The sequence below is a fragment of the Exophiala oligosperma genome (genome assembly GCF_000835515.1).
Source record: "Exophiala oligosperma strain CBS 72588 unplaced genomic scaffold supercont1.11, whole genome shotgun sequence".
Lineage (NCBI taxonomy): Eukaryota > Fungi > Ascomycota > Eurotiomycetes > Chaetothyriales > Herpotrichiellaceae > Exophiala > Exophiala oligosperma.
Window position 1 is genome coordinate 638611 of NW_015622828.1, and position 22464 is coordinate 661074.

At 51.2% G+C, this 22464-nt stretch overlaps 9 protein-coding genes across 9 annotated transcripts; 4 read left to right on the forward strand and 5 right to left on the reverse strand.

The window, feature by feature from the left end:
- Window positions 1-374: 374 nt before the first annotated feature.
- PV06_09934 (uncharacterized protein) lies at window positions 375-2228 on the forward strand. Its single transcript, XM_016411418.1, has 2 exons — window positions 375-826; window positions 1177-2228. Exon 2 carries the CDS (start codon window positions 1195-1197, stop codon window positions 2044-2046), a length of 852 nt encoding a protein of 283 aa, XP_016258172.1. The 5' UTR covers window positions 375-826; window positions 1177-1194; the 3' UTR covers window positions 2047-2228.
- Window positions 2229-2434: 206 nt separating this feature from the next.
- On the reverse strand, window positions 2435-4703 carry PV06_09935 (uncharacterized protein). Its single transcript, XM_016411419.1, has 4 exons — window positions 4495-4703; window positions 4389-4445; window positions 4099-4335; window positions 2435-4049 (listed from the first exon to the last, which is right to left on the reverse strand). Exons 1-4 carry the CDS (start codon window positions 4579-4581, stop codon window positions 2934-2936), a joined length of 1497 nt encoding a protein of 498 aa, XP_016258173.1. The 5' UTR covers window positions 4582-4703; the 3' UTR covers window positions 2435-2933.
- Window positions 4704-4796: 93 nt separating this feature from the next.
- PV06_09936 (sulfate adenylyltransferase) lies at window positions 4797-7550 on the reverse strand. The gene has a single exon (XM_016411420.1). The coding sequence runs from the start codon at window positions 6719-6721 to the stop codon at window positions 5000-5002; it is 1722 nt and encodes a 573-aa protein (XP_016258174.1). The 5' UTR covers window positions 6722-7550; the 3' UTR covers window positions 4797-4999.
- On the reverse strand, window positions 7527-8913 carry PV06_09937 (phosphoadenosine phosphosulfate reductase). Its single transcript, XM_016411421.1, has one exon. It carries the CDS (start codon window positions 8717-8719, stop codon window positions 7799-7801), a length of 921 nt encoding a protein of 306 aa, XP_016258175.1. The 5' UTR covers window positions 8720-8913; the 3' UTR covers window positions 7527-7798.
- A 683-nt stretch (window positions 8914-9596) lies between these two features.
- Window positions 9597-11797, forward strand: PV06_09938 (phosphoserine phosphatase SerB). Its single transcript, XM_016411422.1, has one exon. The coding sequence runs from the start codon at window positions 9831-9833 to the stop codon at window positions 11292-11294; it is 1464 nt and encodes a 487-aa protein (XP_016258176.1). The 5' UTR covers window positions 9597-9830; the 3' UTR covers window positions 11295-11797.
- A 37-nt stretch (window positions 11798-11834) lies between these two features.
- On the reverse strand, window positions 11835-15226 carry PV06_09939 (uncharacterized protein). Its single transcript, XM_016411423.1, has one exon. It carries the CDS (start codon window positions 14749-14751, stop codon window positions 12325-12327), a length of 2427 nt encoding a protein of 808 aa, XP_016258177.1. The 5' UTR covers window positions 14752-15226; the 3' UTR covers window positions 11835-12324.
- Window positions 15227-16867: 1641 nt separating this feature from the next.
- On the forward strand, window positions 16868-19410 carry PV06_09940 (uncharacterized protein; the record flags this gene model as incomplete). Its single annotated transcript, XM_016411424.1, has 2 exons — window positions 16868-17126; window positions 17201-19410. Exons 1-2 carry the CDS (start codon window positions 17042-17044, stop codon window positions 19408-19410), a joined length of 2295 nt encoding a protein of 764 aa, XP_016258178.1. The 5' UTR covers window positions 16868-17041.
- PV06_09941 (uncharacterized protein) lies at window positions 17725-21231 on the reverse strand. The gene is made up of 2 exons (XM_016411425.1): window positions 19709-21231; window positions 17725-19654 (listed from the first exon to the last, which is right to left on the reverse strand). Exon 1 carries the CDS (start codon window positions 20869-20871, stop codon window positions 19855-19857), a length of 1017 nt encoding a protein of 338 aa, XP_016258179.1. The 5' UTR covers window positions 20872-21231; the 3' UTR covers window positions 17725-19654; window positions 19709-19854.
- Window positions 21228-22365, forward strand: PV06_09942 (uncharacterized protein). Its single transcript, XM_016411426.1, has 4 exons — window positions 21228-21820; window positions 21996-22058; window positions 22115-22164; window positions 22217-22365. The coding sequence occupies exons 1-4, from the start codon at window positions 21596-21598 to the stop codon at window positions 22224-22226; spliced, it is 348 nt and encodes a 115-aa protein (XP_016258180.1). The 5' UTR covers window positions 21228-21595; the 3' UTR covers window positions 22227-22365.
- Window positions 22366-22464: the final 99 nt, after the last annotated feature.

The following is a 22464-nucleotide window of genomic DNA, read 5'->3' on the forward strand; positions in this document are numbered from 1 at the left end:
AATGAGAAGTTCCGACTCGCTTACTGTTCTCTTGATGACTTTTGGTGCCGAATAGCCGGGGACCTCGTCGCTCCAGTGAGGTAAAAATGAGCGAAGCATGCCGGACTCGTTCCATTCTCTCGAGACTCGATACTCTGGACGAGGCTGGGTCAGTGACCTAGCTTACAAATGATCATGTTGACTGTTGAATGATTAGTTTCCTTCAAACTTCAGGCTCATAATCACATGGCAAGGAATCCAATTGATTCTTCCAGCTTTCGGGGGCCGGCGGCATGGTGTTTGCCTGTGCGTCGGAAAGGTACTGTCGGGAAAGTTCAATTCGAGGTGCTTCGTCGGTCATGTCGATATTTATTCACGCGACCTGACCATCACTATATCACAATGAGTGGTGCGTATCCGTACAGAGTAAGTAAGCACCTAGGTACTCAGTTGCGTATGGTGCAGGTCGAAAACAAAAGCGCAAAATGATTTGCGTTGTGAAACACAACATCAAACACCACTTTTTTCTCACTGCCACGATTTAGACGCCCAACCCACTCAATCGCCATGACGCCAGCGCCTGTCGAATGTTGTGCATATGCCGGTGTATCCATTGGCTCTCGATGATGCTTCTTGTTCTCCTCGTCGTAATAATAGCAAGAATCGACCCTCATCCGACCTGGCGAAGCCTCGACGTCGACCTCATTCATCGTCCCGGCCACGCCATGTACTGGACATCGTGGACCCCCTTCGTTCCAACATAGATCGACAGACGCGGCAGAGACGCCATCATGTCTGTGGCATCTGCCGCTGACCAGGCAGGACAGCCTCCATTAGGCAAATCAAGGTAGGTTGCCATTCCCCCCAAGGCATACTTCTACGCTCAAAGGCAGGCATATATACATACGTATGTCTTCGATCACTCAAGATACAAGCAAGACAGTGTGACTCCCTGCATTTCCTTTTTTCCTTCCAGTCCATTACTCCAAGGTTCGCCTCAATACTTACCCCGTATACACCATTCATTGTAATATCCCTCTTCTGGCTGCCAGATAGACAGCGCTGGACGCTTTTACTCGCAGTCGAACTCCCGCAAATATACACAAACACACTCGCACGCATCTCTGGAGTCTACCAAACAAAGGGCAATTCTCTACTCTCGAGAAATACATAATCTCTAATTGCTCAATCAACAAGAAAAAAACACAAACAACGATGAAGTTCACAACACGCCGCGTGAGCACCGGATTTCCCATCTCCCGTCCTCAACTTCAACTTCAACAACTGACGTTCCCTCCACCACCGACGTCCCATCCGCCTCGTCCTCGCAATCGGGCTCTGCACAGACTACACAGATTTCGAACCGTCGGTCTCCCTGTGCTCCTCGTCTTGGTCTTTACCACACTCATCCTCAACGCCATATACGCTTACTGCGTCGCCAAACCACACACTGACATTGCCGACCAGCTCTCCAAATCCAGTACGGCCGAAGCCAACGGATCACTTTTCGGCCGTAGAAGCGGCGGCAGTTTAGGGTTTGATGCTCTTCTGTCCACGAGAGTGGCAACAACTTCTGGAAAGAAACCTCGCCAACAACAAGGCACATCAGAAGTGGCCCTCTTGTTCTACACCCTCTTCACCCCCGCCGTGTCCTTGGTGCACTTGTGTTTCGAGTTCACCGTCCACCACGCGACTCCGCGCTATCTACGATCCAAGACGGCCTTTTTGGTCTTGACGTCCTTCACGGCCCTCGCCGTCGCGGGTTGGATCACCACGCTGGCCTTCTGGATGCACTGCGAGCTCCCCTCGCTCGACCACTCGGGGGGCCAGGCCGTCTGCCCTCCCCAGGTGCGAGGACACTTCATGTACGGCATCCACGAGGTCAGCATAGCCAAGATCGCCCTGGGCTGGCTCGCGGGCCTGGCCTACGCGATGCACGTGCTCGTCCTGGTCGGCGGGTACAAGGCACAGCGACGGGCGTGGCGGATGGGAAACATCGGCGACGCCGATGAGGTCACAGAGATGACTGTCGGGTTTGACATGAAGGGATCCGGTGGCGCCCTCTGAGAGTGCTCGGCTTGTTGTCTCTTTTGTCGTTTGGAGGCCCGCCTCGACTCTGGAAGCCTGGCGGCTGGCTGGCTGGCTGCGTGTGCCTTTTTCTGTTTCCCGTCTTGTGTGACGATGTCGTGAACTGGGGAAAGGGGGGACTTTGGGGGAATTGAACCAACCGGGGGAGTACATGCGGGTCCTTCCCTACCCTGAAAGATATGTCACGAGGGAGGTTGATAGGCACATAAGTCATCTAGTGAACGGGGACAAAAACGATACCAGTTTAAGGAGCATATTATCGCATATTACAGTCTTCACGAGTACTTCCCTTTCGTTGACAGTGGAAATTCACAATGAACCTAGGCTAGCCATGATTCGTAGAATACAAAAGGTTTGGTTATGCCTTGTGAAAACTAGTCCGACTTTTTTTAAGGTCTGATCAGATACAGAATTATTAAGATACAAAAAAACTCCCCCAGACACTTGCTGTGTTGCAACAGCGAGGGCCACCCGGGGAGGGGCGGTGTTTCTTCTTTCCATCTTGTTTTGGCTCTGCACCTCAAGATCCTAGTTTATCACTTCAAGGTAGAGCAAAGCAACGAGCAACACAGAGACCAGGGGCGGTTCCGTAGGTACCTAATGCATTCTACTCACACCGATTTGACCTCACTCCCTCGGATATCGATATTGGTACATTTCGGACCACCCAACCCAAAACCCATGCATGTGCAGTTTGGCCATCGAAAGCAACGCGGTCTCTACTCTAAATCGTCCAACCAATCTGGCGAACCTTCTCCTGAACTTTCCGGCGAATCTTCCGGTGAACTTGAATTTGTGAGGATTGGAAAATAGGGCCGCAGGAATGCCGGGAAAATGAGGTCCTCTAAGCTGTCGTCGTAGACATCCTATGCCTTGACCTTCCTGCCCGATTCCTTCTTGCCACCTGAATCCTCCTTGGGTTGGATTCTGGCCATCATCTCCTCTCGCTGGATGAGATGTCCCACGCGCTCCAGCAGGCCCAGCAGACCCTTCATACTGCCCGACCACTCGTCCAACACCTCGTCCGGTCCACGCTTGACTTCGAAGCTGACCACCCGCGCAGGTCGATCGATCCGTGCATAAACCGTCTTCTTGGTCACGAGGTCTGAAATGTACTTCTCCGTCTCTTCTTCCGACAAATCCAGCAACTCGGTCAACCGTGGGAAGGTGATGCGGGTATAGTATTTAGCCACAACGCGCACATTATGCTCGATCACACGGTGTCGCAGAGCTTCGTATCGTGTATGCGCCTTTGGATCACTCGAATCAGCCGTCTTGGAGAAAATGTCGGTCGAGCAGAGATGTTCGCCGTATTGTTGTTCAACCATGGGCCAGCGCATGAGTTCGGGAATGGTGAATTGTTTCAGCAGGGCGGCATCCTTCGGCACCTCACTATTCCGACTGTCTTGGTGAACTCGGTGCAGGAGATCAGACTGCTCGTTGTCGTACGGGGCCAGGAGAACAAAGTATATTACCCGTTGAAGGACTGCGCGGAGCTGTTCTGGGTTGTTCTCTACCGACTCGGTGTCGAGAACCTGCCTGTAGTGCTTGCAGACTTCGAGGTACTTTTCTTCGTGCTTCGCTAGAGTGATTTGTTGTTCGTAGAACCGCAACTTCAGATCAGTCACGTCATCTTCCTTCTCTTCTGGTGGAATATCTTCTCCCGCTTTCCGCTTCTTCTCCCTCTCTTCGGCCGCCTTCTTCTCCTTTTCTATTTGCTCGGGCGTCTTCTTGGGCTTTCGTGCGAAGTATCTCGTACTGATCTTCCGACTCAGGATTGTTGCTTGTGTCCAGTCGTCGTTTTGGATACATAGTGCGACTTGTTCCAGAATGAACTCTGTCTTTTCTCTTCTAGTCATCGATCCGAAAGTCTCAACTTGTAATTCGCAAAGAATATCGCGGGCTGCTTTGATGTCGCCTTGCTCTTTCTTGATGTCCGATAGAATTCGGGTGATCCGGGCTCGTTCAACTTCAACGAAGATCTGGGCCTGGTCAATCTTACATTCGCACTTTTGCGTGTCTCTCACTAACCTTGCCCTCGGTAACCGTCCGTAATGCCTCAATCACACCAAGTTTTGTATCCATATTAGGAGTGTCATCCAGGAAACCCATAACCACCTGCACCATGTTGGTGATGGCTTGTTTGAGTTGTCCATGTTTCTTTGACAGTAAGAGAACTTGCTCATTCATCTGACTCCAATCCCCAGCCTGTTTGCATAGTGTGACGATGGCGACTAAACATCTTGAGGTTGTAGCGAGATCTGACGCCTGTGCTTCGTATTAGAAAGGCCGATAATACGCCTGCGATGAGTGAAGTTTACCTGTCTGGCTTGTTTCTCGAGACCGAGAACTTTATCGATTCCTTTCTGGAGGTCTTTCTACTCAGACATTAGATTCAGCGACTAAATGCAGGACGATCCGCGGTACCTTTGCTAATGACTCTGCATCTGGCAGAATAGTGTCCGCATCCTTGCTGAAGTCCTTGTCCGGCTTGAAGAGTGCGCCGTCAGACATGGTAGCGAGCTTTCGAGGATATGCCTAAGAATTAGAACCAGTGAAACAGTGAGCCCACGTCTTAAAGATGGAGCAGAAGGAGTTGAGATAGAGTGTATGGTCAAATGTATGCGATGGCCCTGAGCTCAATGGAGGTAGTACAAACGCTCCAGGCTTGACGCGTCCTTGGCGCCTGGTTGGACAGCCTCGTCACTTTCAGCCTTGCGCAGAGCCCCGTTACAGTATTGACCTTTGAGTTTTCAAGAATATGAGGATCAGAAGTTCAATGCGAGGCATTTGGCCAAGAACCCGATTCTATTTGGGAGCCCTTAATATAAGCGCTGAAATCCATCTATCTATTACATCCAATCATCAAACCATGACTTTTCTTCCAGGATAACCCTCATAGTCTAGCCTACATAAGCCTGGGAAATCTTTTTTATGACGTGCCCAAGAAACCCTGGCTTTCGAGCATCAAGACAATCTCGTGGACGATACTTCGTACAGATTGTTTAGAGCAATCCACGGTCAGATCAGCATCATCTGGGTTTTCATAAGGATCGTTAACGCCAGTGAAGTTTTTGATCGAGTTCCTTCGTGCTCTTGCATATACTCCCCGCTTATCCGTCTTCTCGCAGTATTCCAGAGGCGTGGCCACATGAACCAAGAAGAAGCTACCAAATTTCTCGACAGTTTCTCTGGCGTCCTTTCGCGCCTCATCGAAAGGCGCAATTGGTGCAGCAATGACAGCAGAGCCTGCCTTGGTCAACTCGGCGGCGACAAAGGCGATGCGAGCAATATTAGTGTCGCGATCTTCCCTCGTGAAGCCGAGTTCTGCAGAAAGCTCATGGCGGACAGTTTCACCCAATAGGAGTGAGACAGGGCGGCCACCTTGTTCATTGAAGGTGACTTGTAGAGCACGGGCAATAGCATCCTTGCCGGAGTTTTGAAATCCGGTCAGGAAGATCGTGAACCCTTGTGTAGCACGGGGAGGATTTGACTCTCGCAGAACCTTGACGACTTCTGGGTATGAAAACCACTCAGGGATAGGGGCGCCGACCTTCAGGCGCCTGCGAAGTTCGGTACCAGAAATATCAAGAGTCTTGACACCAGCCGGGACTTGGTCCTTGGGTCGGTACTCGTCGGTGTCTGGGAGGTAGGTCATCATCTGGAATTCCACGACTTCAATTCCGAGTTCGCTCTTGTACTTTTCGACCGCGTGCTGAGCATCATATGGACCATAGAAGTCCTTTCCTGCACTGTTCTTGCCAGGACCAGCATGATCTCTGCCAATGATGAAGTGGGTGGCACCGTGGTTCTTTCGGATGATGGCGTGCCAGATGGCCTCACGCGGACCACCCATACGCATAGCCAAACCGAGAAGACCGAGCACAGCCATCCCGTTGGGATATCTCGGCATGAGAGCCTGGTAGACACGAACGCGAGTAAAGTGGTCAATGTCTCCAGGCTTGGTCAAACCAACGACAGGGTGAATGAGGACGTTCGCTTGTCGGGCACGAGCAGCGCGAACTGTCAACTCACGGTGGGCTCTGTGCATGGGGTTTCGGGTCTGGAAAGCCACCACACGTTGCCAACCCAGCTTCTCGAAGTGTGTCCGCAGCTCCGCAGGCGTGTATCTGAGCGCAACATAGTCGTAGTGGTTGAGTCTGTTGACTGCCTGGATCTTCCCACCAACATATAGCTCCTTTGTGGAGTTGAACAAGAACTTGATGGCCGGGTGCTCCGGGTCTCCTCCAAACACCTCTTGAGCCTCCTTCTTCTTGTCCGGCTTGTAGACATCGTCGACGGTGAGGATGGCGAGGTTACGGTCGTCTCGGAAATCTCGCAGGGTGATTCTAGCGCCAGGCTTGATCTTCATACGCTCGACCGTCTGCTGATCCACATCCAGGCAGATGGGCATACTGAAGAGAGCGCCATCCGCTAATCTGAGGTTCTCAACAACACCGTTGTAGTCTTTCTCGTTCATGAACCCTTCGAGTGGGGAGAAGCCGCCATTGAGGATGAGCTCGAGATCGCACAGCTGGCGTTCAGTGAGGATGACTGCGGGCAACGTCTCTGCTTCTTCAGCAAGCTTATCATGGCGAGGAGCGTCTCGAGCAAGGAGGTCCTTGAGGACCCCTCCGTGGGGTGGGTTGGCCATGTTTGCAGTTGCGTCTTTCGTGAGAAATTAAGTCGAGCACTTCCGAGAGGCTCGTATGCAAGGAGAGCTGTACACGAAGAGAAGGAGAAGAAAGGCGTATCCTAGGCTGGGTGTCTTCTAAAGTTATATGGGACACCCAAGTGGTTACAGCAAAGGACATGGCCAAGGAGAAATCCATCTCGTACTCTATCGCAGTCCCCGCAATACGTAGCCCGGTTACAAATTTTCGTGAGAAAAAGGATGGCGTGCTTAACCCACTCGGTCAATGATTTGCTCCTTAGGCTGGACAACGTACAGTAATGGCACGTCGGCTTCCAGGGGTCATGGTTCGCGTCGCCAGCGTGGCCAGGGGACACATTTCCGTCCTCAATTTATTAGCAGTGGTGTCCGGGCTGGCCTTGTGCACCAATGCAGCATGACACTCTCGGCAGAGCCGCAGCGAGCCAGTGCCTGAGGGTTTCATTATTGAGAACGATCCAGATGATCCCTGCCAGTCACTCGCCAAAACTGCCGATCTCCAGGCTTGCAGTCTCAGATTCTCTCTGCTGAGGTCCTTCGTAAGCTGTACGAGTAGGACAGAGAGGCTATGCATTCTCCAGGTTGGAACCGACTCCGCCCAAGACACTCCGGAGTGGCAGTGACCATTGTACTACTCTTGTATGCTGGTCAACACACCTCCGAAGAGCGTACGAGCGGATGAGAAGACCAACAGAAAAGCGGTCAAGATAGCAATGGGGCTAAGTTTCGACCGACTGGGGGGGCTTTTGTAAATCTGGTCAAGATACATATTCGAGCTGAACAAGGGTATCATGAGTAGTCTTTTGATTTTCGTTCTATCGTCTAGATAAGCTGTCACACCAAACACTCGCCGTAATCAAGTGTCTACGACTACGGCGGATGGTGTCGCCCTCCCGGATCCAATAGTCCAAGGTATGAACAAAAGGTTCATATCATATCACGTTAACTTCCATGTCATGCCATGCACTCCCCATGTAGGATTACTCAAGCCATCGCTGATGCTGATTCCCGAACGCCGACGCTATGCTGAACTAAACGAGACCCCTAACAACAGAACAATCATGCCTCCAAGGTGACTTGTTGTAAGGCTTGTTCCAGGGCTTCTCGCTCCCGCTTCTTCTCTTGTTCCAGCAGGAACTGTGCGTACTTCGACCGTGGATTGTGGATGCCGCATTCAGTTTTCTGTTGGCCCTTCCATCTACCAGCCCGCTCATCTTCGCCCTCCTTGACGGGGCTGGTAGAGTGCCAGTCACCTATGCTCTTGTAACCTCGATCCAAGAGAGCATTGTAGGGTACGTCATTTTCCTTGATATATTGCTGAATCTGCTGGAAGGACCAGTTGGCCATTGGATTGATCTTGATCAGGCCTGCCTCGTCGACTTCAATAATGTCAAGGTCACCCCGCTGACCTCCTTGACTCCTCCTTCTGCCAGTCAAGACAGCGTACGCTTGAAGCTCACGGTAGGCTCTGGCGGCAGGCTCGACCTTGGCAAGGTAGTCGTATCTGTTGTCATCGCTCTCCCAAAGTTTGTCGCCATACTTTTCGGCAAATTCCTGCGTCGTCTCAACGCCTTCTGGCTTGTAGACATGAATATTGATCAAAGGGTATTTTGCCCGAACACGGTCCAGCAGCTCCAAAGTCTCGGGGAAGTGATGTAGGGTGTCAAGGAAGATGAGGTCAACCATCTGAGGACGAGGGATTTTCAACTTGGAAAGCATGTCTAGCGTGACCAAGCCCGTCAAGCCAAAGGCCGTGGTCTGGAAAAGGTGTGGTATTGATGTGATACACCATCTCAGAATTTCTTGAGGCTCAAGAAACTGCAGCTGCCGGTTCAAGAACTGCAGGTGTGGTTTGGTGAAGTATACCTCTGGCATGCCACATTCACTGTTGTTGGCACTGGCATAGCCAGAATCAGCCCCCCTCAATGAGGGGCTTCTCTCGCCGCTACTGTAGGGAGACTGGGATCTGGTGGCAGACATGATGAAGACGATTGTGCTAAGGGTTTGTTTCTTTCAAGGGAGAGGCAGGGAGACAGTGGCGTTTAAGGAAGCTGATGAGTAGGAGAGAGGGAGGCACGAATATGAAAGCACGCATACAGGAGCGCTGAAAGCACTGGAACACCCACCTTCATTTTACAAATCATCCGCGTTGCTCGCAATATCATCGTCGAGCACGCAATTCAGCTGTGGAGCACACTAGGAGGTCGAGAGCCTCGTTGCCGGAAGAGAAAAATGAAAAAAAGTCATCGACGCGGGAGTCACGTGCGATGGCGTGATCGCAGCCCAATTGCTGTGAGTGGGCTGTCGGCAAGAGAGCAGGCAGTGAGAGACTTCAACCACCGCTCATTCGCAGGACTGTCAGAGCGTATCTCGCATACATCACTGCGTGGATTCTTTCGCTGACACAGGGGTTGGTCCGCCGCCTTCAGACTCGATGTTGAGTTCCTGCACGCATCATGATTGACGTTTTGGGCCGAGCACCTCATTTGGCCAAGACTGACGAGCTTTGCTCCGACAAATACAATCTCCAGACTCTTCTTGTTTTGCTCCAGGAACTGAACTTACCATGGGGATTGTGTTATCATGCTTGTGAATGTCGTGATCAGAAGGCGAAGTTGGAATTAAGGATGTTGTAGCTAGAAATTGCTCTAGAGTGAGGAGGGCCGTTGGAGCAGCCAATATTAGTCAGCTCTCATCCAGACGAAGCTCAGGCTCTCTCTCCCTCGTGACCGCAGTCACGTGTAAGGCTCTGATGACTTAAGCCAGTGCAGGTCTGAATGATATCATCCTTGGGCACGAGGCCAGGCGAGGCGAAGTTTTCGGGGGAGAACAAGGAAGCCAACGTCTGTGCCGATCTCCTCAATCTGTACCAATACAATGCTCATCTTCCCTTGTTCGAGTTGAACCCCCCAAACGCTGTTCCTGCATTGGGCCCTCCCCAGATGACGTAGCCTTGCAGCTTCATCTCGACTTCCTCTCCCCTCCTCGCGTGCTTGCTTACCGCCGCCTGCCATTTCCCAAGCTTCACCGTAGTCCAGGCGGAGAGCCTCGTGCGCAGGATCCCCGGTGCTACACCCTCGCCGCAGTCGTGATGGCCTCCCCGTCTTCACCAGGCCGGTCTAACAGGCCTAGCTTGGGAAAAAACTCTTTGGGGAGAAGCAACAGCTATCTGGATGACCATCTCGAATACAGGTCACATCAAAGCGGCCCAACGACGAGTATCGATGGAGTTCTCGATCGCCAGCCTACTCGGAGTCCTCGTAACACCATATCAAGCGCATCCCTGGCGTCTAGGAGATCGGTCAGTGCAATCGCACCTTCGCCCATTGTGTCTCAAGAGAGTGGAACTGTGTATACAATGTCGCATACCAATTGCATAGCCGAACTGGGCGATCCCGCCAGGATTGTTGCGACTATCTTCTACAACTCAAAGTCTCCGCGACACCCACACGTCCACCCCGATCAGTCACCTCCCGCAAAGCCTACGGATCCCATGCCAATGCCAGAAATCGCCGAAGGTTCTGCTCCAACAACCAGCATATCGGAATACCCGCTGGAACCGCCTGCACCTGAGCCTGAGCCCCTCGATCACATCTACGGTGCATACGTCTCACAACTATGCTTGACGCATTTCTTGTCAACTCTGGATTCGCTCCTCATCCACAACAAGCCGGAGGAACGAAGGTTGACCTCTTCGCACCGGTGCCTGTCGCCTGACCCAGCAAAACCCCGAGTTGTCGAGGTCACCTTCAGTCCACCTCCAAATCCAGAGTATCTCCCGTTCGACCTAATCACCAAACACGAATCCATCTATAAATTCGAACGGGAATGGAATTGTGAAGTCATTCTCCAACCGTCGACGGTTTTCCGCCGCCACAAGCGCCTTTGCGTTTTCGACATGGACTCGACCCTGATTCAACAAGAGGTCATCGACGAGATTGCTGCGTTCATTGGTGTCAAGAAAGCCGTCGCCGCCATCACCGAACGCGCGATGAATGGTGAACTCGATTTCTCTGCCTCTCTCAAAGCCCGCGTTGCCCTCCTCAAGGGTGTACCTGCCGACGTCTTTGAGCATCTGAAGCCCAAGATTGTCATCACGCCGGGCGCCAGAGAACTCTGCAAATGTCTCAAGCGGCTCGGTTTTACACTCGCCGTGCTAAGTGGTGGTTTTCAGCCTCTCGCAGACTGGCTCGCCCACGAACTCGGCCTGGACCATGCCTTTGCCAATCACCTTGTCGTGGACCACGCGAGTAACACGCTGACGGGCGAGCTCAACCCAGACTACCCAATCGTCGACGCGCAGCACAAGCGGAACCTGCTGATCAGTTTGGCGAGCACCAAGGACATTCCGCTCGCGCAGACCATGGCCGTCGGAGATGGAGCTAACGACATCCCCATGCTCAAGACTGCCGGGTTGGGCGTCGCGTGGAACGCAAAGAGCAAAGTCCAAATGGAGGCGCCGGCGCGCTTGAACATTGGGAAGAGCATGCTTGACCTGGTGTACCTCTTAGGCTTGACGGAGCACGAAATCCAAGAGTTACTGAACGCTTCTTAGACTCAGACTCCTAGGTAGTTGGAAGTGCTTGGGAGTGACGCCTCCGAGTGAGACTTCATGCATTCGGGTACTGACCATATGGGTCTTCACGATCACTGTTTTTCACACCGGTACGCGTACTGGGAGGAAGTAGAGGGCTGGCGTATAACGACAGGCATGAAATCGCGTGGGAATATACGTACACGAACGCGCCAGCGAGCAAGCAGATCCAATCTGATCACTGAGTATCGACGGCCCTGGCGCCCCGTATTCTTTTTCCGGGAGAGTACACCTTAGGTAGAGCAGTACTTGTCAGACCGGAAACGACAATACCTGTAGAAGTCGACATTGGGTCTCTTCTGAGATAGTGGTGTATGGGTTACATGCACACGAATAAAGAAAGCCATTCAACAACACTTCTACTGCTCTTATGGAGACTACGTAACCAGTATTGTCACGGTAGTTGTGAGTTCTCACGACTGCATCCGTAGGACAAGCCACCAAGGTAGAGAAAACAATTCGATGAGATTGACTTTGTTCATTTTTTATCCGTATGATTTTCTTGATGAAAAAAAGAAGCTAGTAGCATAAAATGAATCTCAGCTTGGAATTTTTGGGCTTCGCTTGCCTTTTGCCTTGCTTGCTCGCTCGCTCGCTAAAAAAGATATTCGCATACATGGAGGATAAAAGTACAATACAGAGAGGACGTGCTAATCCCTCAGCGCCATTTTGGCCTCGGCCAACAAGCCCAACGAAACAAAGACAGCACATGGTTGGGCTGTTGAAATTAAGGAGATTTCGAAGTGAAAAAGAGAGATTGACCTTCCCCTCCGCCCTCCTTTTCTGCTTCTTCGTCGAAAAATGTGGTGAACAAGGTGAAATAGAAAACCAATGTTTTCTGCATATCCAGAACGTTCTGCTTATGCAAAGTGCCATCCAAGCCTGCAAAAGGTGTCCCCATAAGCGGTTCATTGCCTGATTTTTTTAATAAAACATTCAAAAATCGGCACATTGCCTCTGAGAACATGGCAGTTGCCAAGTCCAGAACGATTCAGTCTGCATTCGTTCCGCCAACAACTAAACCATTGCCTAGTTTGATACTGAATGCATCAAAGTCTGCCGAGAATCGTTGATTCCCTTCCCCGACATCAACCGTTGTAGACGAATTGCCTTGTGTTTGTTGTTGGAAAAAGTCCTCCATCTTCTGCTGGGCATGAACTGCCACGTCTAGCGTGCGTGACTGTTGCAACACAAACAACACTACAACGCGAGCAAAGTCGACTTCTTTGTCCGTCACAGTAGACGTTGGTTTGGATGCGCTGCCACTACTTGTGGCGCTTGGACTGCTGGACTCAGATCTTGAAGATGCGGCAGCTGTTGGGCTGCTGGATTCTGCCACGCTGGTGACGGTAGACACGCCCCTATCATCTGATGACGAAGGTGTTGGCACGGCACCAATATCAGTAGCTGACGTGGCTTGAAAGACGATACCATTGGAGGTGCCCACCGTAACACTGTCGTCTCTTCGTTCGAATTGAAATCCTCTGGGATCTTCAACGCGCTTACTAACCACAGGTTGGGCAGGGCTATCATCGATTGAGGCAAGTCGATTGCTTTGTGGTTCCAGACCAGGTACCATGATGAATCTCCTTGTTTTGGTTGATTGTGAAGTCGAATTGAAATTCATGAGAGAATTCTCACTGGTACATGACAAATTGTTGGATGAAAAGAGGGATAGAATGGTTGATGAATTCAGCGAGATGTTGAACTGACTCTGGGCTTGCAAAAGTGAAGGCATCACCGAAGATCCCATGGTGGCGTTCTTGTACTGGTTGGAGCCTTCGCTTAAAGTAGTGGTCGTGCAGTCTTGAACATCTCCAGGAGTTTCGCACTGGCTTCCGGTAAAGCGATTAGAACAGACACAAACGCAAGTATCTTGACTAGATATACTTGTGCCACCATTCTCGCAAGGATGAATGGATGCGCAGGAGTTGTCTTTTGAGTGTTGTCTCGGTACAATAATTAGGAAAATAGGAATTAACACAGCAGCGGCGACCACAATAATGCCGACCACGAGGACAATGAAGAAAACAGGTAATCGTAGACCACAGCACTTCCGCCGTTTCGTTCGAGATGGGTCTTTCGACAAATCCGTGGTTGAGGCGTAGACTTCACCCTTTTCAGTCAGGGGCCAGCCTCCATCCTTTCGATTTGTGGGAGTACCGCCAGCAGCGGGAGCAGGGAAAGCTGAGATCATGTCCGACATCGTCGAGTGCCGGTTGGCGTTGCTGAGCTTATCAGAACTTCCCCACATGTCCAGCATACCTAGTCTGCTTGCAGTCTTTCCTCGGTCCAGATTCGCAGCTAGTCTTGTGGCTCTTCTAATGAGGTCCGAGAGACTGGTGGTGCTGCCACGTTGTTCAGCTTCCTTGACTGCGTCCATATCCAGCCTCGGAGGCCTTCGGTTGGGAGGGATCTTATCACTCATCGAAGGTTGTTCAATGCCTAGACCGAGGAGGGGGTTGGTTGACTTGCGAGAGTGCGATGAGCTGGGGGTGGGCTCGAAGAGTTTGGTGGTGGCTATGGTGCTTAATGATTTGGGAGTTTGCAGGTATTCTCTGTCAGCAGAAGGAGAGGCTGGTGGGGAGGTATCGAAAGGCATTCTGACTGGGGTGTAACTGCGCGATTCAGAGGATTCAGGTTGGAAGTGTGGTGGCTTGGTGGTTATTCCTGCAGCAACGGCAGCACTGAGTGCATTCATGGCTGCAGCTCGGGTCGTGGAAGTAACATTACCTGCGCCTTCTTCTGGTATCTCATGACCCATGTGGCTGTTTCTATTCTTGATTGTGGTCATCGCAGGCTTGGCTCGTTTTCCAACACTCGCTTGACGTACAATCTGAGGACTGTTTTCTGGTGAGGTTGATCTGCTACTATTTTGGCTGGTGATGCCCTGATCGTATCGTTCGTCGACTCCCAAAGCTTCACTTTCTGCGTACACCGAACCCGAGTATCTCTTAGGTGTAGGAAAGCCTCTGGATCGAGAACCAGGAGTAGTGCCAGGGGTAACAAAGTCATCAAGCACAGACGACATGTAAGACTCGTGGACGTTATACCTTCTGCCCGGGGATTGGGAAGCATCTTGCTTTGTGTTTCCTGTCGAACTCTCAGGAACCGGAGGTGCCGTCGGAAATTTAAAATCCTGAACCAATACCCCGGATCCTTCTGGTCTCTGCGGTGGCCGCTGGGGACTTGCAAATCTTACTGGCGGCGGAGAAACTCCCACTCCCAATGGTACCTGGCGGACATTGAGTTTGGCATTTGCTGGTAGTCTTATCGAGGGATGAGGAGGGAATTCTTGCTGATTTTGTTGATACTGGGAAGGGTGAGCATAATCAGCTGCTGGTTGTTGCTGTTGTTGATTTGCGTATTGTGGATAGTGGAATCGGTTCGACTGGCTAGGCAGTCGAGCGTGGGACATTGTGTCTGGAGAATAGGATTCAGCTGCTCAACAGCGTTGCAAGCTCTCAGTTTGCGCTGCTTGGAATTGGCCGCACTGGTCCGTTACCGGTTATGAAGGTGTGAGCATTATCCTGACGCCGCGATGAGCCTCGGTACTTTTCCCAACTTTCTCTCCCCCAGAGAAATGACTCCAGCTTCAAGCAGGTCAAGGTAGGTTTGAAGGAGCGACCGATGTCTGTGTTGCAAATTCAACTGCAGGGTGAGGTATGCGAAATGAATGTCATTCGGTAGCGAATGTCTAGTCAATTGCTCTGCAATGATTCGAAGTTGGGGGAACAAGGTATCGTATCCAACGATGAGATGGCGATCAGTCCAGCGTCCTTAGACGACGAGAGGAATTGGGAAGAAATTGAAAAGGAATGGAAGCGCAACCATACGGCAGCCGAAGAAGAGAAGAACGGAAACCAAGTGGCAAGGAAGAAGGTAGTGTGGTGTAACAAAGATGTCAAGGAGTGCGATGGCTGTGTGCGAGGCCTCCGTTTACCTGGATGTCGGATTCCCACAGCCGGGGAGGCCCACGTTTGCTCAGGAACAGGCGTCGCATCATTGGCCTCCGATAACAGGGACTTGAGGCCTTGACACACTCGCTTGCATACAAAACCCGTCCTTTAGCTTCCTTTCAACGGGCTAGACAAGGGCCAGCCTGAGACTCTGAAACAGCCACTAACACCACCCTTTTTTTATGCTCATGCACGCAGACACGCGCTATTCCTTGCTGGCACGCGAAGAAAAGTGCAAAGTAGAACAGGTGTGGAAATCATGTCTAATGTCGATGCGTTGGTAGGAATACAGATACCACGTACAGAGAATAAAATTGTTCAAGTATGCGATCGTCGCCTTCAGATCTTGAGCAATGACCACAAGCCGCATGTCTTGTCTACCTTAAATCCCCATTAGAAAGAAACAAAAGGGTCCTTCTCCCTCTTCCCCAGAGTGGTCTGTGATGATGCCAACAGTGGCCAACTAGACGGCCGAGCCCGGCTGGCTGACAGGAGGCCCGGGTGGCCACGATGATCAGAGACAGTGACAGGATAACAAGCAATCAACCAAGTAATGAACAGTTCTACAACTGACTCCAAGTCTCCAGTCCCATGCTGATAATGGCCTTTGTTGCACACGAATCATCCATTATCCAAAACACTGTTCAGATCGACCAGATACTGTACAGCATGGAGTTTTTGTACTGTGTGTTGTGGATTGTCCTCTGGTGGCTTTAAGCCAAGAAGAGCCTAACAGAACCACGTAACGAGCCTAACATTCCGGGATCCAAGTGTTAATTTTAGCAGTGACTGTGTTCCTGAACGCCCTATGGAGTACGACATCCCTAAAGTCACCTAAGGAACTGACTCTACGGGGTACTTTGCACAGGCTACACACAGTATCTAAGGTATCCGTACTCTGTACCTGGATGTTCAAACTGCCTCCGCTCACTTGCCTGGTAGTTCAAGCCACCCAATGCCATTTTCTCCACCCTCTACCACTTCATGAAGATCACATCAATCTCATCGAAGCCCATCAGATCTTTTTGACTTCCGGCTCCCTAAGCACGCGCTTAAGATTGCGATCAAGACTCAAACAAAACAATTCCCGCGATGCACGTAATGTCAATGTGGACACATCGCGTCGCTCAATTACAATATCTGGAGTCCTCGGCACGAGCTCCGAGAAGCACCAGACAGGGTGTCTACACGTGGAAGATTGTCGACTCTCGCTTCATGTTCTGGAAAGGTTTTGTAACCTCACCTTGCCTGCTCCAGCCCAGGTCAGTCAGATAGACAGGTAGGTGTTCGATGATTTTGCGGTGCCAGATTCAACCATATCGCAACCTCCATGAAGAATAGAGGTTTGAATTATGTTCTTCGAGCCTCTTCTAGGAGACAGCACTCGAGTAGCACGGAATGTCGACTACAATGTACTACTCTCTCCGCCTCTCTATGGCCCAGCCAAACAGTCAAGAAGGACATCGTTGTCGCTCTTGCTGTCGTTGCAATGTTCAGTCGTACCTACCATCATGCCGCCGCTGATTTCTCATGAATCCTCTCTCTGGGAGGACCTTCCGGCTTCTTTTGAGCAAAGGGAAATGCCTTCTCGTCTGTGGGTTTCATCACTTACCATCTGGAACATTTTTCATATCGTGTCTGCGCAGTGATGCAGACGTCCACTCATTACTTCATGACCTGTTTTCAGTCTGCAGTTCACTTTTGATTCATTCGCTGTTCGCGTCTCTTCGAAATTACCTCACCATCGACATGCAGTCCTCACCAGCCTCCAACCCGTCTGCAGACTCTTCCAGCAAGTCCTCTCACTCTAGTCGAATTCCCGGAACACCAAAACGTACGTGGAAGTGAAACGTGGTGTCTTTACAGATGTCGCAAGAGACCTACGTACTAATTCTTTGATGTGTCTAGCACCTTTCGATCCTCCTCGAAGACGGTCTTCCCTCTTCTTCTCCAAGGTATTGCAGCATGCGAGTTCCCCTAAAACCCCCGGGTCGAATTCGACAAGAGCCAACAGCAAGCAAGAAATCAAAATGCCGGGTCCTAACATTGGTCGTAAGAGAATAGCATCTCCTCGAACGCGTTCGGTAGCCATGCCAGGCCATGTTGCCCAAATGCAGCGGCTCTTCCAGACAGCAAAAGCATCTTTGCGATTTGACGTCCGCTTTGCAGCTTCACCTATTGGCTCGATTGACTCGAGGCTTCCCACGAGTCCCGAGGCAGGCGATCTTGCGATCGAATCTCCATCACAATCGGACAAGGCATCCACAGAGATACCAAAAACGGATTGGAGATACTCTACAGCACCGAAGTTGCTCGCAGAATTCGACCTCGACGTGCGAGAGCCGTTCCCAGAAGGCTCCCCACAACTACCAGCATTGCGCTCGGCAGATTTACATCAATCGAAACCAGTGGTAATGGAACCATTAAGTAGTGGCTTCACTTCGCCGGCCGGGAATACCGTGCAGAATAAGGATGCTATGGCTCTGTGTTCGCCCGATGCAGATACTGATCGAAGTGATGGTGGTGACCCTTGCACCTCACCCGAGGAGTACTCGTCCGCAGATGACCTGGAACGACCAATGACACACCTCAAGGTCAGTAGCGACCACGAAATGGACATGGATGGTGCAGAAGTATCACCCACTGTTTGTCACTTGAAGAGGAAATCAGCAGATGCACAAGTCACTATGGAATCTTCGACGGACTCGACCGAATCAATCAAGTTGCCTCCTTCAGCGAAGGCTGCTGCAGACTCAGCCAGGCTCAGGCGTGGAATGCTCAGCAGCCTATTCCACAAACCTGCGCGTAAAAAGGGAAGTGATAATGATATGTCCTCACCAACCTCGAGCAGAAGCGCCGTGACACCATGTCCTGATATTTCGCTACATGAAAGGAGCCCGATAGTGCTTTGTCCTGATCCTGCTTTGCATTTCAATTCCACGCCAGAATCCCCCGGTCACCAGTCGAATCCAAAGAGTTATGAGCATCAGAACCCTCATCGTCATCATCAGAACCACTTGGTCTCTCAACCACCTATGTCGTTCAATCGTACCACTGCAACAGGGAGCCCCATGCCCATGCTGAGGATGAAACCAGCAACAATAGCATCAGCAGGACCAAGACGACCTTATCATGATAACATCAACCCCAGCTCTGCTCTCCTTCAACCACCGAGACACCCACATCGTCCGTATGTACCTCCAAACCGCGACTACATGTCTGGGGCGGCCGAACATTTCCAGCCAGGCTGGTATTATGCCAGAGATAGTCCAGATTTTTCCAGAGAACCCGGCACTGCAATTTACTCCTTTTCCACAGCAGCTGGAAAAGTTTCTGGACATGATGCTGCTCCGGACTCGATGATTCGTGATTCGTACAGAACCGACACTCTGACACCGTTAGCTAGGCCTCCGAGCAGGTTCAGAAAGCACGGAGTCGCAGCGCTCGCAAATGCCAGAGGCGTAAACAAATATTATGGGCGGTCCTATGGGCCGAGGCCGGCTCTCCGTCAACAGCGCTCAAACAGGTCGCGTCTACCCGATGAAATGAGGTTTCGAAGCAGTCCTCCAAAGTCGACTCATTCGGCGCCGCTCCATCCAGCTCAATTTAGAAAACGATCACGAGAGCTTGAAAGTTCTATGATCGAAGCCACAGAAGGCGTGGCGATTGAGTCGGCATCAATGGATCCCAGATTGAAACTTGAAGATGGCGAGGAGATCATTGAACTCGACGAGGAGACAAGAGCCGCAGTTCGAATGAGTCTGTATGGTAGGTCCGCACTTGATTCAGGTAGTAGTGATGTTGGCAGAGGCCTCAAAGACCTCAGTCCCAACGTGATGCAATGGAGGAAGGGTAATCGACCTCCAGAGAGCCGGAGGAAGCGACGACCAAGCTACTGGGATGGAGATCTTGAGGAGGTCGTACGAAGTCCGGCAGCCAGGCATGTTGTTAGCTCTCCTATTAAGACGGACGACATCAGATCGCAAAAAGGGGAAATCGATTGTCTTCAAGACCCTCTCGTCGAGGAAAACGAAACCGGCCTCGGAAACGTCGAAGGAAACCCAATGCGTGTTCAGAAGAAAACCGATCATCAAGGCGACATTGCCATGGAAGGCTGAGAGTAATCATGCATGGAGGCGAGCGAGGAGACAGACACCACCCACATGACCAAATAGTAGATGCATGGTTAAGTTTCCGGAATATTGACTGGAATGGGGATCGCGGACGCTGGCTACGTCGAAGATACACTATAGTTATTTACATCTCAGCTTGAGGTCTTCAACTGAATGCACTTTTTCCCGAGATGAGCCCTATTGACATGTGTACTCTGTTTGCCATGTGCATCACCATGACCTCATGCGCCTGGACGGATTAGTCGAGTTTTAGTACTCGAGACCATGGTTCCGATCGGCTTACAGGTGACGACGGAGACAGTAGCGATGGGGACTTTGATGCAGGCTGAGACCTGCTTTCATTGTGCCCCTGGTTCCGGACTCGAGACCGACGTCGAAAATTCGCCATCTATCTCGGCTCCCGCATCCTTGTTACCTTAGTTTAGGTTCCTAAGTCTTTGCTGAAGATTCATCCCACTCATGTTCGTACTCCTCGGCCATACCGAGAGCGCGACGAGTCTCCCAGATATTGACTTCGAATCGTTGTAAGGCTGACATGATGCCAAGGAGCTCAGGGATTGTGGATGACATCGAGCCATGGAAATGGGACTGACACTGACGCAAAGCCGGAGGGACGAGGATACCATACCACTTTAACGGATCCTTTGAGATGGCTTTGACTTTGACTTTGGTCTTGGCTTTATCTTGGGTGTCAGAGACTGAGGTCTCATCGGAGGACAAAGGAGATGGTGAGGCTGGCGATGAGGAAGAGGTTGAGGAAGGGCGGTCTTTGTTGGTGGTGGTGATGGTGGTGGTGTCGCTCTCGACGGAATACGTGTAGCAGCAGGGAGCTGGATGAGACGTGGCGTGTACGGGATATGATGGAGACGTCGAGGGAGGGACGGATTGTTTTAGACTTCCTTGATCGTCTTCGCTGGCGTCTTGGTTGTGCATGGATTTGGGTGCTGGAAGTTTGGAATGCCCTTCTTCTTCTTCTTCTCTGGAGGAGGGGACTCCGATTTGTGTCGGTGATGAACCTTTGGGTGGTGTGGTAGTAGTTTCATCGTTCTCTCCCGCTTCCTGGCCCGTAGCGGTGGAACAATGTGACTTGGATGCGGCATTTTGCATGATATGTACCGTTTTCAAAGCCTTCATGCGTTCATCGTAACCTTCTTCCCCGTAGCGTCGACCTGGGCCGAGGTTTGTGTTTCGGTTTGCTTGCGCCAGGGCATAGAATCCGAACGAGAACTCCTTGGACAGTTGCGTTCGGAGATTGGTGTAGGTGTCGAGTAGAGTCAGGTAAGATGCGAGCAGATCGTCCAGGCGCTCCGACAATGCCCTTCCGTCCTCTTTCCCCTCCTCTTCCACGCGAGTATCAACCCTTGCATCTTTGCTCAATGGTGTTGGGGACGTTGGCCTCGAGGTCGGAGGGGAAGGGAGGTGTGTAGTAGTAGTAGTAGTATTCATGTCGCTTTCGTACGGAGGAACGAAAAGACAGGGTTTTAGAGAGACAGCTCGTAAAACACAAGCCTCGAGAAGAGGTTTTGGTCAGAGGGCGTCGATCCGACTATTGGCCTCGCATAGTTGCTGGCTTCAAGTGCGGCTTCGTGGAACGAATGTGTGTGCCCATCTCGTCCAGGCCGTGAGGATGATGGCTGCTGTGGAATTCGGGGTCGGTCGTATCGGGGTTTGGTTGCGGCTGCGCCGACGGCGGCGGTGATTGACGCAATAGTCAGAACTCGTGTCGCCGCCTGCGAACAAGATCTGAAAAGCTGTGGGATCGTTGTAATCATTTCCGTATGTACTCTGTTATTTTTTTAAATCTCTATTTTAATGAAGGTACATCTTGAAGCCTGAGCGGAATTTGTCGACCTTATACTTGTCAATCTTTCCACCCTTGCGTGTGCCGATTCCTCAGGTGCCTTTTTTGGGGGGGACGCGCTGGCCAGATAAAATTCCGCCCGCGGCATCTATTTGGTCGTGGTATCATCTGCCCATCCGTCTTCTTACCTTACCTATCACACCACCTCTCGAGGGCCCAAACATACCACCTTGCGATTCATCCGCCCTTTGCTTAGCTCGCCGATTTGCTCTCCCCACGCCCTGCGAATCTGATCGGACCGCTCCACGTGAAAGCCAATAGCTGCGGCTCCCCGGAATCTTTTCCCCGGCTCTCGAATAAAGAAAAAAGATGGCCTCGCAGGCCCTGGCCACCGCGGCCGACACCTCGGCTTTCAGTGTACGCAGTCTGTACCGGTCGCTGCTGAGGCAGTCGAATCAGTTTGCGAATTATAATTTCAGAATGTACGCCAGGCGCAGGACGAGAGATGCTTTCCACGAACATCAGAACGAGTCGGATTCGAGAAGGATACAGGAACTGGTGCAGAAAGGGTTGAAGGATCTGCAGATGATGAAGGTGTGTTTTTGCTTCTCCAGAAAAACCCTTGCCATTGCATTATGTTCTGCGGAGTCGGTTTTTGAAAGCATTGTTCCGCGCATGAACATGTCGGTCACATTGCTGGAAGATCGGCGTGTGTCGACCATTTGGGTATCTCTTCCTTGGATAGACCGAGACTAACTGTTTGGTGCAGCGACAGACAATAGTATCACAGTTTTATCAACTGGACAGATTAGTCGTGGAAGGTGGCAAGACGGTATGTTTAACCTTCAACCAGATTCTGTGTGTTTGTCTGCTGATTTCGTTGACCAGGGCGAAGAAAGCGGCAATCATGGAGGAATTGTGCGACAGAAAGATACAGGGTAAGCATGTTCTTTCAGATGTTGTCATCTGTCCTCGTGCTAATATTTCTAGATGGGATTGATATCTCTAGACCTCCTGTTCCATCCTGACACATTGTACAGTATCTGCTATCCACATCTTGAGCAAGAGTCTTCTAGACATCCTGCGAGCAGGTGGCTCTTGTGAAGTCAATAAAATACCTATCTCATGCTCCCACATCATCCATCATCGATGCCTGGACTTCCTTCCTTGCTTGCTCCTTTCTGCTATCCTCGTTCTTCAACTCCTATCATCCTGATTCCATACAGACAATGACGGGC

Excerpts from the sequence above, each read along its gene's own strand:
- PV06_09937 (XM_016411421.1), bottom strand. The coding sequence starts at position 8,719 with ATGTCTGCCACCAGATCCCAGTCTCCCTACAGTAGCGGCGAGAGAAGC.
- PV06_09936 (XM_016411420.1), bottom strand. The coding sequence starts at position 6,721 with ATGGCCAACCCACCCCACGGAGGGGTCCTCAAGGACCTCCTTGCTCGA.
- PV06_09941 (XM_016411425.1), bottom strand. The coding sequence starts at position 20,871 with ATGAATACTACTACTACTACTACACACCTCCCTTCCCCTCCGACCTCG.
- PV06_09938 (XM_016411422.1), top strand. The coding sequence starts at position 9,831 with ATGGCCTCCCCGTCTTCACCAGGCCGGTCTAACAGGCCTAGCTTGGGA.
- PV06_09942 (XM_016411426.1), top strand. The coding sequence starts at position 21,596 with ATGGCCTCGCAGGCCCTGGCCACCGCGGCCGACACCTCGGCTTTCAGT. Across the intron at positions 21,821-21,995 it reads AGGATCTGCAGATGATGAAG|CGACAGACAATAGTATCACA; the intron begins GTGTGTTTTTGC and ends TGTTTGGTGCAG. Across the intron at positions 22,059-22,114 it reads TCGTGGAAGGTGGCAAGACG|GGCGAAGAAAGCGGCAATCA; the intron begins GTATGTTTAACC and ends TTCGTTGACCAG.
- PV06_09934 (XM_016411418.1), top strand. The coding sequence starts at position 1,195 with ATGAAGTTCACAACACGCCGCGTGAGCACCGGATTTCCCATCTCCCGT.
- PV06_09939 (XM_016411423.1), bottom strand. The coding sequence starts at position 14,751 with ATGTCCCACGCTCGACTGCCTAGCCAGTCGAACCGATTCCACTATCCA.
- PV06_09935 (XM_016411419.1), bottom strand. The coding sequence starts at position 4,581 with ATGTCTGACGGCGCACTCTTCAAGCCGGACAAGGACTTCAGCAAGGAT. Across the intron at positions 4,336-4,388 it reads TCGAGAAACAAGCCAGACAG|GCGTCAGATCTCGCTACAAC; the intron begins GTAAACTTCACT and ends TACGAAGCACAG. Across the intron at positions 4,050-4,098 it reads GGACGGTTACCGAGGGCAAG|ATCTTCGTTGAAGTTGAACG; the intron begins GTTAGTGAGAGA and ends GACCAGGCCCAG.